Source organism: Sceloporus undulatus, chromosome 2 (assembly GCF_019175285.1).
Source record: "Sceloporus undulatus isolate JIND9_A2432 ecotype Alabama chromosome 2, SceUnd_v1.1, whole genome shotgun sequence".
Taxonomy (NCBI): Eukaryota; Metazoa; Chordata; class Lepidosauria; order Squamata; family Phrynosomatidae; genus Sceloporus; species Sceloporus undulatus.
In genome coordinates, this window is record NC_056523.1 from 285,337,286 (window position 1) to 285,350,803 (window position 13,518).

Genomic DNA, 13,518 nt, shown 5'->3' on the forward strand with positions numbered 1-13,518 from the left:
TTGGGAATCTGGGATTCCCAACAGTATCTGAGGCCTGCTAATGAATGGGAGGTGGTAGTGAGATGAAGCCTGCTCCTTTAGTATTTGTTCATTGCTTTCATTCATAGCCTTCCCTCCTTCCGTTTTGTGAAGGAAATGTAGGAAACAACCTTCATTAGATCTTACAGTAGGAATTCAGTGTTTCAGAAGCTATGTCTGTTTCTTGTACAAACCAAACCGGCCTTTGTTCTCTAATCTGTAAGTGACTGACACTGAATCAGTTCAGATACTAAGTTGTGAACACATTTTCTGGTGAAATATTTCTTATGTGGCCTCTCTCTCCCTGTCTGTCTGTCTGTCTGTCTGTCTGTCTGTCTGTCTCTCTCTCTTAAAACTTAGAACAGCTTTCAGACAGGAATCTTTGTATTTTTTAGATAATCAGTAGACGTTTACATCCCGTCCCACCCTTGTATTTTCTCTTTTAGGCATTGTATTTCCTTACTTTCCACGACTGGGTCGCTACAACTTAAACTTCCATGAAGCTCAACAAGCCTGCCTCGATCAAGATGCAGTTATAGCTTCCTTTGACCAGTTATATGAAGCATGGCGATTAGGCCTGGACTGGTGCAATGCAGGCTGGCTCAGTGATGGATCGGTACAATATCCCATCACCAATCCCAGGGAACCTTGTGGTGGGAAGAACACAGTGCCTGGAATCAGGAACTATGGCTTCTCAAATAAGGACCTAAGCAGATATGATGTCTTCTGTTTTACATCCAAGTTTAATGGTAAGGAACTCTGACTCCCTCTTTTTAAACTAGGTGTTTTAGGGAAGGAACAGCACAACCCTCAGATATTTATTTATTTCAAGAGGAATCATAACTGGACTTGTGGGGTTGAGGTGGGGAGGTTGGATTAGACTACAGAAACCAATCTGGAGTTGTGATCCAACAAAGTAACTTTTGATAGATCTGATCATAAGTAAATGTAAAGTATGCACTTTGTGTGGAGAAGGCCTCAGCTTAAATCCCTAGCATTTTAAGTTAACATATCTGGCCAGAATTCACTTAGGTAGTTATGGGTGCCAGCATGGCATAGTGCTTTGTGGGTTGGACTATCTCTAGAGACCACAGTTCTAATCCTGGCTCTGCCTTGGACAAGTCACACTCTCTCAGATTCAGAGGATGGCAATGATAACCCTCCTCTGAAGAAACATTTCCATAATGGAAAGCCCATGAAAAACCCCATGAAAACCCACTGGGTGTCTTGAACAAATCATTCTCTCAGACTCAGAGGATGGCAATGGCAAACCCCCTCTGAAGAAACATGTCAAGAAAAAAACATAATAGGTTCGCCTTAGGGTGACCATAAATCAGAAATGATTTGAAGGCACACAACAACAACAACAAAAAGTTATGGCTGCATAAACACCATATTTAAGTAGCTACACAGGACTCTCAGGCTGACATACACATCCATTTCCACTTACTGGGCAACAGCCACTGTGATCAATTAGAGCCTGTTGATCTGGAAACAGCTCGCTGATATTCCCAACTCTTCCATGAGTGATCTCTGATGGAAAAGGCAAAAGTAGGTCCCTTTTGCTATTCCCCTTTGTACTGGAGATTTTTCATCTGAAAACATCAGTCTACTGCTTTCCAATGATAGGGAAGCAGACCACCTTCGATCACAATGGCTGCTGCCTGGTAAGTGGGTATTGAGGGACTTTCATGATCCCTAAATGTATGCCCTAAACTAGAGAATAGGTAAGGATTGTGAATACAAAACAATCATGAAAGTTGTTTTTGTTGCTATAATTTCTATCCCATATTTTTCCCATTTCAGAAATCAATGGCTTACAACAAGTTAAAAAAACACATTGTTAAAAATTCACATGGTACAAAAGTTAAAACAAGATTAAACAATTTAAAAAATTAAAACCAGATTAAAATGAATTCCAGCCAGGGTTTTGTTTTTTTTTAAATTCCTTAAGCCAAAATAATCATCTTCCAGGAAGCTGTTACCAGATTTTAAAAACAAAATTCAAAGTAAAACAAAATTAAAATAAAACAAAACTTAATTAAAAGAAGGGGCAGGTATAAAGCAGCCTCAGCACATTAGATAACAGAGAAAGATAGCAAGAAACATAATTCTGAATTGCTTCATGCCTAATCTTGGGGCTAATACAAGGGTGGGAAAAGTATGACCTTTAGAGCCTGAGCAGAAAGTTTCACTTTAACAAGAAAGGGTGGGGTACGAAAGGATGGGAAATTGCTTTTTTCTTTCTTTCTTTCTCAGTATTAGAATGCAATAATAGCACAGTCATCATTCGACAAACTGACGTGCTCTAATGCCTGCAAATGACTACCCTGTACAAAAGGGAGGGCCAGGACCATTGTTCAGCAAACTACTCCTTTTTGGCAACAGACTTTCTTCTTAAATATGAAAACTCAGTTGTGGGTCTCTCACATGTGTCTTAAGTTGAATGCATGTTACAGAGCAGATGTTTGGCCGCCAGCCCACAGACTAAGAGATACTCCCATTCTTTGCTTATACATGCTTGGGGCATTATTCACAACAAAATTTATTTGCTTTAAAACATGCAAAAAGTAAACATTTCTTTTGCTTTGGACAATCCTGAGTTTGTACTATATTTCCAAAACACTGAGCAAATGTTTATCAGATCCTGATCCAGCTTGATTCTTGCAAAGCGGGCTGATTAAACTGATACATACACATTTTATGCCACTTAAGCATTTTTCTGTAATTTGTGGAAAGGAAATAAATAAACACCATGGAATAAAACAGGGCTAGCCAATTTCTGCAGCATGGAAACACTGGCATTTTGTATTGCAGCTCCCATAACACCTCATCCAGTATTTACTCCAGCCACGATTGCTGTGGGTTCTGGCATTTGTACTCCTGAAATAATTTTATCAAGCTATGCTTTTGACTTACATTAATGAAAATTAATATCACCTCATGAGTTGTCTCTTTCATACCCCATACCCATGTACACTTGTTATATGCCTACATATGTATTATATAATTGAAGAAATTGACATTGGACATAGTGAAAGGTGATGGCTGCCATGCCAATGGAGTTTTGAGTATGCTCTTGGTTTTTATCCAAACTTAAAGCAGCTATCCAAACTGCTGAAACTTATTCCAAAAGTGGATTCATCACTCTGGATTACCCCTTAAAGTTCATACAAAAATCAGGAGTGGATTTGCTGTCACCTGACATGGGAATCACCAGCTACCATCCACTGACTGGATATTTGCAATTTTCTGTGTTTATACATACTCACCTGCCCACCATGAGGTTCAGCTACCTGACAAGATAGATGTGAGCTAATATCCAATGTTCTCTTGAGCACAACATACCATAATCATATGTCCACAACTGTAACAGCTTTCCTTCTTCTCAACCTATACAGTCATGACACTACGTATGATAATCAATATAGATGTTCTTAGAGTCTGTGTCAAATCAAAATAGCAAATAGTAGACCTGAAAAAAGTGCAAAAATCAGACAAGGAGATAATTTTCTTGCTATCAGAGTCAGGGGTTGTCCACATGGGCCAAATGGCCTGGCTCTCCCCTGGTCTTGCATCATCTAGTTCAAACAATGCAGGCCAAAACACCTGTGACAGGATTGGGCTCATAACGAGCCTTTACAATGTAGTAAAATAGAGTTTTGCTCCTTACCTTTCACCTCCTCAGATGGGTGATCCATCTGAGAATCCCCCCAGTCAATCCACCTGATGCAGAAACAGAGCACATGGCCACATGGTGCATCCAGGTGCCCTGGGAAGGTAAGGAGCAGCTGTGGGTCCTGGGTAGGAGCAGGGATGGTTGTGTGAACACCCACTGGACCCTGCATCAACCCAGGGACTGACTCAGATGAGCACCAGGGGCAGGATAGCACAGGCTCCAGCAAGGTTTGAAATGAGGATATGTATAGTAACATTTAGATCATTGAAGTTACTGAGCAAACACAGCATGGAGTGGCAAAAGGAGAGGAAAAACTGGTTTGTGCAATTTGTGCGTATAATATTTATTTATTTGGACTACTTTAAACCACTATTTCACAAGGGGATGTACAGTACCAAGGGGGTGTACAGTAAATCAGATAAAACAGCAATACTTAATTAACAGCAGTTAATATTTGCATGGCATATTACAATTGTTCTTGATCTCTGTACACTGTCCCATCACTTCATATGAATAGAGACTTGTGGTTTTTATTTAAATACAACCCCCACATAGCTACAGGAAAAGAGATCCCACTTCAACATTAGGAGGAACATCCTGACAGTAAGGGCTGTTTGACAGTGGAACATACTCCCTCGGAATGTAGTGGAATCTCCCTCCTTGGAGGTCTTTAAACAGAGGCTGGATGGCCATTTGTCAGGGATGCTTTGATTTAGATTTCCTGCATGGCAGGGGGTTGGACTGGATGGCCCTTGCAGTCTCTTCCAACTATGATTCTGTTATTATGAGTCATAATTCATATTAGCTTTTACAGAAACAATGTAGCTTTTTATGACATCTCTGATTTTAGGGAATATCTGAGTCAAAATGGTTATACAGAGAGAGTTAACAGAAGCTGACAAGACTATATTAATTAAAAAAGAGAGATAGCTGAACATTTAGTTTAAAAATTGTACAGCTATGATTCCTTTAATAAATCAAGGGGTGATGCATTTTAGTTTTGCCTTAGCCACCTTTTCATGCCCATTTTTCTCTTCCTGTTTTAGGCCGTTTTTACTACCTAATTCACCCAACCAAACTGACCTACGATGAAGCAGTGCAAGCCTGCCTCAAAGACGGTGCACAGATTGCTAAAGTAGGCCAAATGTTTGCAGCCTGGAAACTCCTAGGATATGATCGCTGTGATGCTGGCTGGCTGGCTGATGGCAGTGTCCGGTACCCGATCTCCAGGCCAAGAAAACGCTGCAGTCCTACTGAAGCAGCAGTGCGCTTTGTGGGCTTTCCAGATAAAAAGCACAAGCTCTATGGTGTCTACTGCTTCAGATCATACCAGTGAATGTACCTAGAGCACAACGATGTCCAATTCATCAAGAACATGTGAAGGGGTTTGTTTCAGTATGAACTCATGCAAGTTACCAAAACTGTGATAAATCTTTTTTACTTACTGTAGAGTCAATTTCATAAAACCAACCCATTAATTTGTTTTGGTTATTTTTAAAAAACAGAAAAATCATCCAATAGATATTTTAAATTAATATAATTTAAAGGAAGCTCTAGGTAAAGATGTGCTTGAAGTGTACGTATTAAGCTACATCATTCTGAGAAAACATTTTTTATTTTATTTTTTGTCCATGAATGGGGCATGCAATAGCTTGATGATTGCTAGGACTAAGTTAAGGAATGTAAGGCTACTCAAAGCAAAAACCTTTTTCAAGGGAATACGTTTACATATTTGCACCATGTTAGAATGGACCAGAGAATAATGACTGAGATCTCTAGGTCCTAACTATGATGATCTCTTTTTAACTGCCATTCTATGTGGTTTTGTGAGCAGTTAAAAACAAAGATGTGAACACAATTTAAACCAATAGTCTTTTATAGTCTACAACATGAGAATTTTTTCACTGTTAAAAATCATGCCTTTCAGCAAAGATCTGCTCAGTAATCCCATAACATTCCAACAAGCACAGTTAAGTCTTCTCAGTATCATTCCTGGTTTTATTATGTATGCAGTAGAAATGTGTGTATGAATAATTAAAGAGTGGACCCTAATTTCTTCTAGTTTTTAACACAAAGTAAATATACCTGAAATTATTGTATTACTTTGAGTAGCTTTATGAAGGTATTCCTAAAGGCCATTTTGCTAAGCAGCATTTAGCATCTACTCAGGGCAGTTATATATAAATGAACTGCTGGACAGAATCACACACACAAATGTATTAAATATAGCAGCTTGATTTCATGATAGCTTTTAAAATATTATTGTCTTTATAAATGAAACATTTAAATATTTAATATTTCTTTCTTAGTTATTCATGTGGAAGATAAGCATTTGATGAATCTTGAAACATAATAGCCACCTTATGATTAAAAGAGGGGAGAAAAAATGTGTTAGGGCAAATGTCTGTGTATTCAGTAGCCCCAGATCTAGTGCTACCTGTAAACTCCAGTTTTCACTCACCCACTTCTGTGAGTGTTACCATTCATTTTAGTGGAGACAGCCACTTTTTGTGCCTATGGAGTTGTGCCTCCACAGAAGTGAATAAGGTTGCCCTTGCAAGTCAAGGAGATTTTTGCCCATGTTGACGTCCTCATGCCTATTAGCAATCACTATAAGCATCAGAAAGCATAAGATCAACTGTACCAACATCTTAGTCTTGATTTCTTGAAATATTACTATTAGGGTTCTGCAGAGTTATATTTTTGGACTAGAGTTCTTAGGATCCCTCAACTGGCATGGCCAGCAGACATGGAGACAAGGAGATTCCGGGGGTTGTAGTTCAAAAATTGAACTTTTCCAGTCTTTGGGATTTGGGAGTTTGTTAGTTTGTCAACTGTGGCCGGTTTGTCAACTGTGATATCCAACTATGTACAGTTCTTTACAAGAAAAGTTATCTGGTCCAACATATTCCTGATGGAAATTTTTTATAAAGCAGCATATATTGCACAATGGATGAAGCTATTGGAAGCCTTGGACTTCAATGCCACAAAAATAGTTGTGACTAAGTGCTTATTGAATCTATTGGATTATTGCATGAAGTTCATCATGATGAGCTTCTGCTTGTGCAACAGGACTTTCTCCTCTTACACCCTGTAATTCTTCCCCCCCCCCCCTCCATATCATCCTCAGAGCAGATTGTTATGGATTGTGCAGTGCTATGACATTATGAGGAAGCATTCTATTGGGGAAGGCGGCTAATTAAACACCACACAGTTAATTCAAGTCCTGTTGATTTCAGTGGGACACAGTGAAATGTTCTCAACAACTATTCAGAAGTGTGTCACACTGAGTTTAGGGGAGACTTGCTCTCAAATAATTGGCTATAGAATTGGATTCTTTTTCTAACTAACTTGCTCTAGAGTAAGGTCTAGAGGTCATGAGGATGAACTTGCAGGACCTAAGCAGAGCAGTGGAGGAGAGGAAGTCTTGGAGATGGTTCACCATGAGTTGGAATGCAGATAACAACAATAAATGTGACTTAAACCAGTTTTCAGTAATTACAACAGGTTTATACTTCTTTTGGGAGCATGGATCTTAATGTTCATATAACATGACCTTGGAATAACTGGAAAGAATGCAGTTAACTGATTGTGACCATGGTTGCTTTCACCGGAAGGCACCAGAGGATACAAATACACTGGCACAGAAGTGTTTTTTCCCTAACTCCATTAACAGAAGTCATAGAATATTGATATTGTTAGGCATACATGCCAATTAGAATGTTATTTTAAGTGATTTATGAATAAAGAGAGAGAACGAGGAAAGACAAAATAAATAATTAATGCAGGAATTTGCATTGATTAAGATACAGTTAAAAACATGAACCTTGATGTGATTTTGGATTCCTTTCTATTCTATTCTACTTAGTGGGCATGTACTAGTAGTGTTCATTGGTAGCCTGGCACCTTCCTTGGTGACTTCAAATTGTTAAGAAGACCAACATTTCCATTTGCCAATAGTGCCACATTTAAATGGGACAGCATGATATTCTGCAATGTCAGACCTGATATATTTCCATAAATGTATGAAGATAATAGCTTTAGTTTTTACAGATGAATAGCTAAATTAACCTTTTTCATGAAAGTTGGTGCTTACCCAAATACCTGTTAACTAGGATAGGTAATGATGAGTAGATTAGAAACGTGTTGTGCTGTGAAAGTATTTTATTAGGCATTAGAATATATATATTCTGATTTCAAACAAATGATTAATACCAAATCCTTGCAACAGCTTGAAACATTAAGCATGTATACGGTTATAAGATGATGGTCATGGGAAGGAAAAAGGTACATATACTTCCTTAAGAGCAGCAGTTTCAAGGTGTGTTTGCATCATACTTATATTACTGATTGAAATATCCTGTTCAAATGCTATCCTAGATTTTGGGATTCTGAATTATCTAGTCCATGTCATGGAAAGGCACTATAAGGACTTTTGACACACATTTTTTCCCATTCAGATCATTTGTTTATTTGTGGGAGGGATCTTCTGCAGGTCCAGTAATAATTTGGCAGAAACTATTATTGTTGTTTTGTTGTTTTGTTTTGTTTTTGTTAGTGGAAATGCATCAGCTTTATGACCCTTTGTGTCCAGTTCTATATGCATTTACCTGGGATTCAGTCTCATTGAACTCAGTATTGCTCAGTCTCACAGTATAAATACATATAATTATACTGGAACAGTACAATCCTCTATAAGTCTACTCAGAGTCCTCAAGGCTAAAGATAAAGTATTAAATATGTAGCATGAAGATGAATATCTTTCCTTTTTATTTTCCAGTAATCATGGACCCAAACACCAAAGAAAGAGAATGTTTAACCTCCAAAGGAGGTTTTCTTCCTTTTTTTTTTTTCCAGCCCCACATTGTGGAAGCAGGGATTCAGAGAGAGAAAGCAGCTGAAGGAAAAGGTTTAATTCTCCCCATGTGTGTGTGGTGGTCCCAGTCCAGGTCAGAACCAGTACTTACTTTTACATTGAAAAGAAAGAGAAGCTGACCTGCATGCTGTCATCTGGCTATATTGTGCAATGTAACTCTCAGAATAATTCCCACTGAATCGAACATTGGATATAGGATTACAAGAAGAATGGGCCTCATGTGGTCCAGAGGATACACACTGTCTCCTCCTCATAGTTCCCACTGCTGTCAAATTTTGATTACACAGCAAAAAGAAAAAAATGATTTTACTTTAGAACAAGGTCTGTGGGGAGTGCACATCTTGAGCTTAAACTCCTGGACTCATGGAAGCCAGGTTTGACTGAAAAACAATGTGTGTGTGTTCTTTGCATGCTTGATTTAAATTGAAATTTCAGAGACTGTTAACTGACTTGACTGTAAAACAAGGTATGTGGCATCCATTTGGGAAGGTGTGATATCACAAAGCAACTTAGGGTGGCACAGTTTAGAATAGCAGCAATGTGCAACAGTCATAGTCTCAGAAGGGGAGAGTTTTCATAGCTGTGCTTTTGAGATCACTGCACAAGTAGAGAAAGCATCATGGTTGTTGCACAGCATTTACTATACACAACAGTAAGGCACTTTGCAGGAGTGGCTGCTTTTACACAGCAAGGCTGCCTTATGCAAAAGGACAATGAACTACAGGGCACTGGGAATCCAGAATGAAGAGCAGCGGAAAGTCATGGAAATTGCCAGAAAAATGGCTCCACCTTTCCTGGTACCCCATTGCATGGTCAGAATCCCTTGCACAACAGGATTTCTAGCATAGTGCTCTGTAATTCTGAAGCATGGGTGCATATCATGTCAGCAAAGTATCTCTGTCATTGCAAAATGTATGCATCACAGCCCATGATGTGGGATCTCAGCCCTTATTTTTAAGCTGACATTTTCTCCAGGAATCTAAATTCAGCTTTAAAACAATGTGCATGCTCACTGCATGTCTTGTTTTAAAATATAAGAGTTGTTACTGCACTGCTACTAAAGCAGTGTAGTGACAGCAGTGGAAGGATACAGCTCCTGGTGGTTCCAGGGAAGAGCAATGAGGCCTTATGACTGTTGGAGGTTGTCCATCCTGGATATCCATGTAAATATTCAGGGCATGACAAAGTATCCAGCACCTGTACTGCACTGTATTCCTTCTTTTTCATTTTACCTTGATGAGATTATATGTGCATGTTTGTCAATATTGTTTTGAGTTCAAATGGTAGGTACACGAACCAGGTGCTCTGTAAATCTGAGCAATAGGCCTCGTTAGACACTTTAACAAGCTTCAGTAAAACAATCGCCAGGGAAGTGAAATCTTTTATCTAAAAGATGAATGGAGATACAGGTTCATTCAGAGCTTTTACACACTGAGTTATCTTCCATCTCGGCTTGCCTGAGGCTTTTCTTTTCCCCAAGTTTACAGAATAGGAATCAAATTGGACACTCTGATAAGAGCAACCCTCTGGCAGAAAAAACAGCCAGCTTTCTGCTGCTGCTGTTTGAATATATACTCAGATGCTGGACACTTAACATACAATGCAAATTGCTTAGATTGTACTAATTTGAAGAAGATTACATTTTTCAGTGTCTTGTCATGTCTGCAGCTGCCCCCATAAGGCCAGCATTGTCATAAAGGGATCCTATGGTAGCACTACCCCCCCCCGGGTATTTCTGATGTAGGGTGGCATCTAAATAATGATCTTCTATCTAAATTCTAAATCATCTAGTCCCATGTGGAATTTTTACATTTAACTAGACTGGGGGAAAACATAATATGTATAACTTTGATTAGCTTCTCTCATAAGAATATTATTTATTTTATAGTGTAGCATTATCCGACCTAAACTAATTATTCCACTGATGAGATACAAAACATTTAGAAAAATACTAACATTGACTTTCTTTGGAATTTTGAGTTTGGCCAAGGTCTGCAGCATGTAAGATCTGTCCAGCCATTGTTAACCTGTCACTATCGCAAAAAGTGCAAAATTCTAAAGCCAACCAACCTCTAGACAGACACTCAGGGCTATTCCAATATATAGCCATAACTGAACATGGCATATTTTCACCAAGTGGCACTTTCCTGACCATGCCACAGAGACAGGACTTAGAGGGGAACATCTAGGCCAAATCAATATTGCATCATCAGATAAATCTGCAGATCAAGTCTTCAGGTTTTCTGTGGTAAAGGGACTACAGTATCAAGTATTCATTGAAACAAATAACTGCATAATAATGTAGTCCATTTTGTTTGAGTTCTGCCTTTTATATTAAACACAGGGAACTGCATCTGTCCAGATATTATTGGACTGACATGCCTAGCATCTGTTACCACAAGCTGTGCTGGCTAAGACTGCTGGGACTTGCCATCCAACAACAGCTGGAAGACTGCAGCTTCTACCCCTGTTTTAGATACAGTTAGGACCAAAACACACCACAGAAATAATCCGGTTTGAGACTGCTTTAAGTGCCCTGGCTCAGTGCTAGGGTATTCTGGGAACTGTAGTTTGTTGTGGCACTAGAGCTTTTGGACAGAGAAGGCTAAATGTCTCACAAAACTACAGTTCCCTGAATTCCCTAGCATTGAGCTAGGGCAGTTAAAGTGGTCTTAAACTGGATTATTTCTGCAGTGTCTTTTGATCCTTAATTAGTGGTTTCCAACTTTACAGCCCATCCAACTAACACCACTACTGTGATTTCTGTGCCATGGAAATATCTCATTATTTAAGAGAAGATTTGTTTTCTCATAAATATTCTAACTGAAGTATGAGTATCCTTAGAGATGCAATAGTATTGATATATAAGTTTGCAACAAGCAACTTAAGTAGTTGGGTGAGAACAATAATTAAAAAGTGTCATTGGAAAGAAAATGAACACAAAGTAAGAAAAACAATATTTATTTTATACAGTTATTAATATGAATGATAATGCATAAGCTTTACAATGTAACTGGGACTTACAGAGCATTCTTTTGTGAGGAAATGGTGCTTGGACGGTGTCCGAAGGGAATGCTTAAGAACTGGTTTATGTCAATGTTACTGTTCCGGGAAAGAAAGAAATGATTACCATATAATAAGAATGGATTAATGCACTGTGTCATTTTTCTTGTATTTCACAATGTATCTAAATTTTAATGTCCTTGAATGGCAACAATTAAATCATGTCGATCTTTTCAAAACAGAGAACCTCTTTCTTTATGGGCAAACAATATTTTCTTTAAAATGGGAATGCAATCTTTATCTGTGTCATGGTTGCCCTTAATTTGAATTTATAAGAAAAACAAATAGCCAGCATCAATGTCCTGAATTGTATTGTTTAACCCAACTGAAGAAGATCCATATAGAACTGACTTATGTGTTGACTCACCATTCAATATTTCATTCAGTGGGTCTACTCTAGTTGGAAATAATTCACTAGACTTCAGGTCAATATCAGCCTAAACCCTATTGTTTGTTCTGGTCAGGACAGATCCAGACAGTAAGTTAGATTTATCAAAGTGTTGGCTCACTATTCAGCAATTCATTCAATGGATGTATTCTAACTGGGGTTAACCAACTGGATTCTGGATATACAATGGGCCCTTGGTATCCACTGGGGTTTGGTTCCAGGACATCCTGTGGATACCAAAATCTGTGGATGCTCAAATCCTATTATATACAATGGTATAGTAAAATGGGATCCCTTAAATAAAATGACAAAATCAAAGTTTGCTTTTTGGAATTTATATGTAAGTTAAAAATATTTTTAAGTCATGAATGCTTGAATCTGTGGATAAAAAAAAAATCTGTGGATATTGAGGGCAACTGTATTCTAAGTTCTTCCTCTTCTTTGCTTCTGTGTTGTTACAAGAACAAAAAGGATGGCTGGCTAAGTGAATTGTGTGAGAGACTCTAATACACACCAGGTTTTGAGCCCTTGATATAATGCTAGTTATTACACACAGAACAGGATGTAAGCATTTAAGTGCTCTGAATAGTGTTGGAGGCTGGCACCATTTTCTGACCTCCACTGCAATGCAGATGTTTCCTCTTTTTCCTAACCTCCTCCTGGCATTCTTTGGTGTGTAGCTAACCCTGAAGTCTGCATCTCAATATTGGCCAGTGTCCTGGATTCAAGAAAAGCAAAGTAAAGAATTATAAAGTTGCTGGTGGAAGGCAGTCTATCCACATCTCCTAAACTGGGCAGAGGCAATTTCACGGGGAGCAGGAGCCAATTTACTCTCTCCTGCCATGGCTGCACCTTTTATCCACCCTGCAAATGTCAGCCAAAATAATGACCAGAAATAATGCAATATTGCTTTCAGGCACTTTTCTCCCTAGTTTTGTGGCTAAGAAAAATAGAGATTGGGGGTTGTGAGTATGGGAGCATGTTTTCCTGACTTCTCCTGAGTTTTAATTTTTCAGCAGGAATTACACCCTCAAATGTGGGGGAATTGTGGTGGAGCTTTTGGTGTCACAAAAAGTTGGATTTAAGGGCAGTTTGTAGCCCACAAGCCATACTTTTCCTGTCCCTGTCCTAGATCTGTGAAAATATATGAGATGTCTAGTTCACAGCACTGAAAGAAGTTGCTTCCAGATGGACAGCTTTCAATGCTCCCATTCAGAGGAAATTATGGAGCTTTATCATATATCCTTATGGGTTTTTTAAAAATCTCTTTTTCAGTTTTTCTGTAGTGAGAGGAGTGAGATGGGAAAGTGGGAAAACACATAAAGGTTATGAATGTTGAGTGATGTAATCTCAACACACATTGAAACACACACAGCCACACCAGAAATTAATGTGAATAGGGCAGGGCATTGTCACAGTAAAATCCTAGTCTGGGAAAATCCTGGCTGCATCTGCACTGCAGAAATAATGCAGTTCGATACCACTTTAACTGGT

The 13,518-nt window shown here is 38.7% G+C and overlaps 1 protein-coding gene across 4 annotated transcripts in view; it reads left to right on the top strand.

Annotated features, from left to right (window-relative positions):
• Window positions 1-11,123, top strand: part of HAPLN1 (hyaluronan and proteoglycan link protein 1) — a 70,950-nt gene extending 59,827 nt beyond the window's left edge. For all 4 annotated transcript variants that reach the window (XM_042449744.1, XM_042449743.1, XM_042449746.1 and 1 more), the window contains exons 4-5: window positions 465-767; window positions 4,744-11,123. In XM_042449744.1, the coding sequence (XP_042305678.1) occupies window positions 465-767; window positions 4,744-5,033 (593 nt within the window). In that variant the 3' untranslated portion in view covers window positions 5,034-11,123. The remainder of the gene's footprint in view (window positions 1-464; window positions 768-4,743) is intronic.
• Window positions 11,124-13,518: the final 2,395 nt, after the last annotated feature.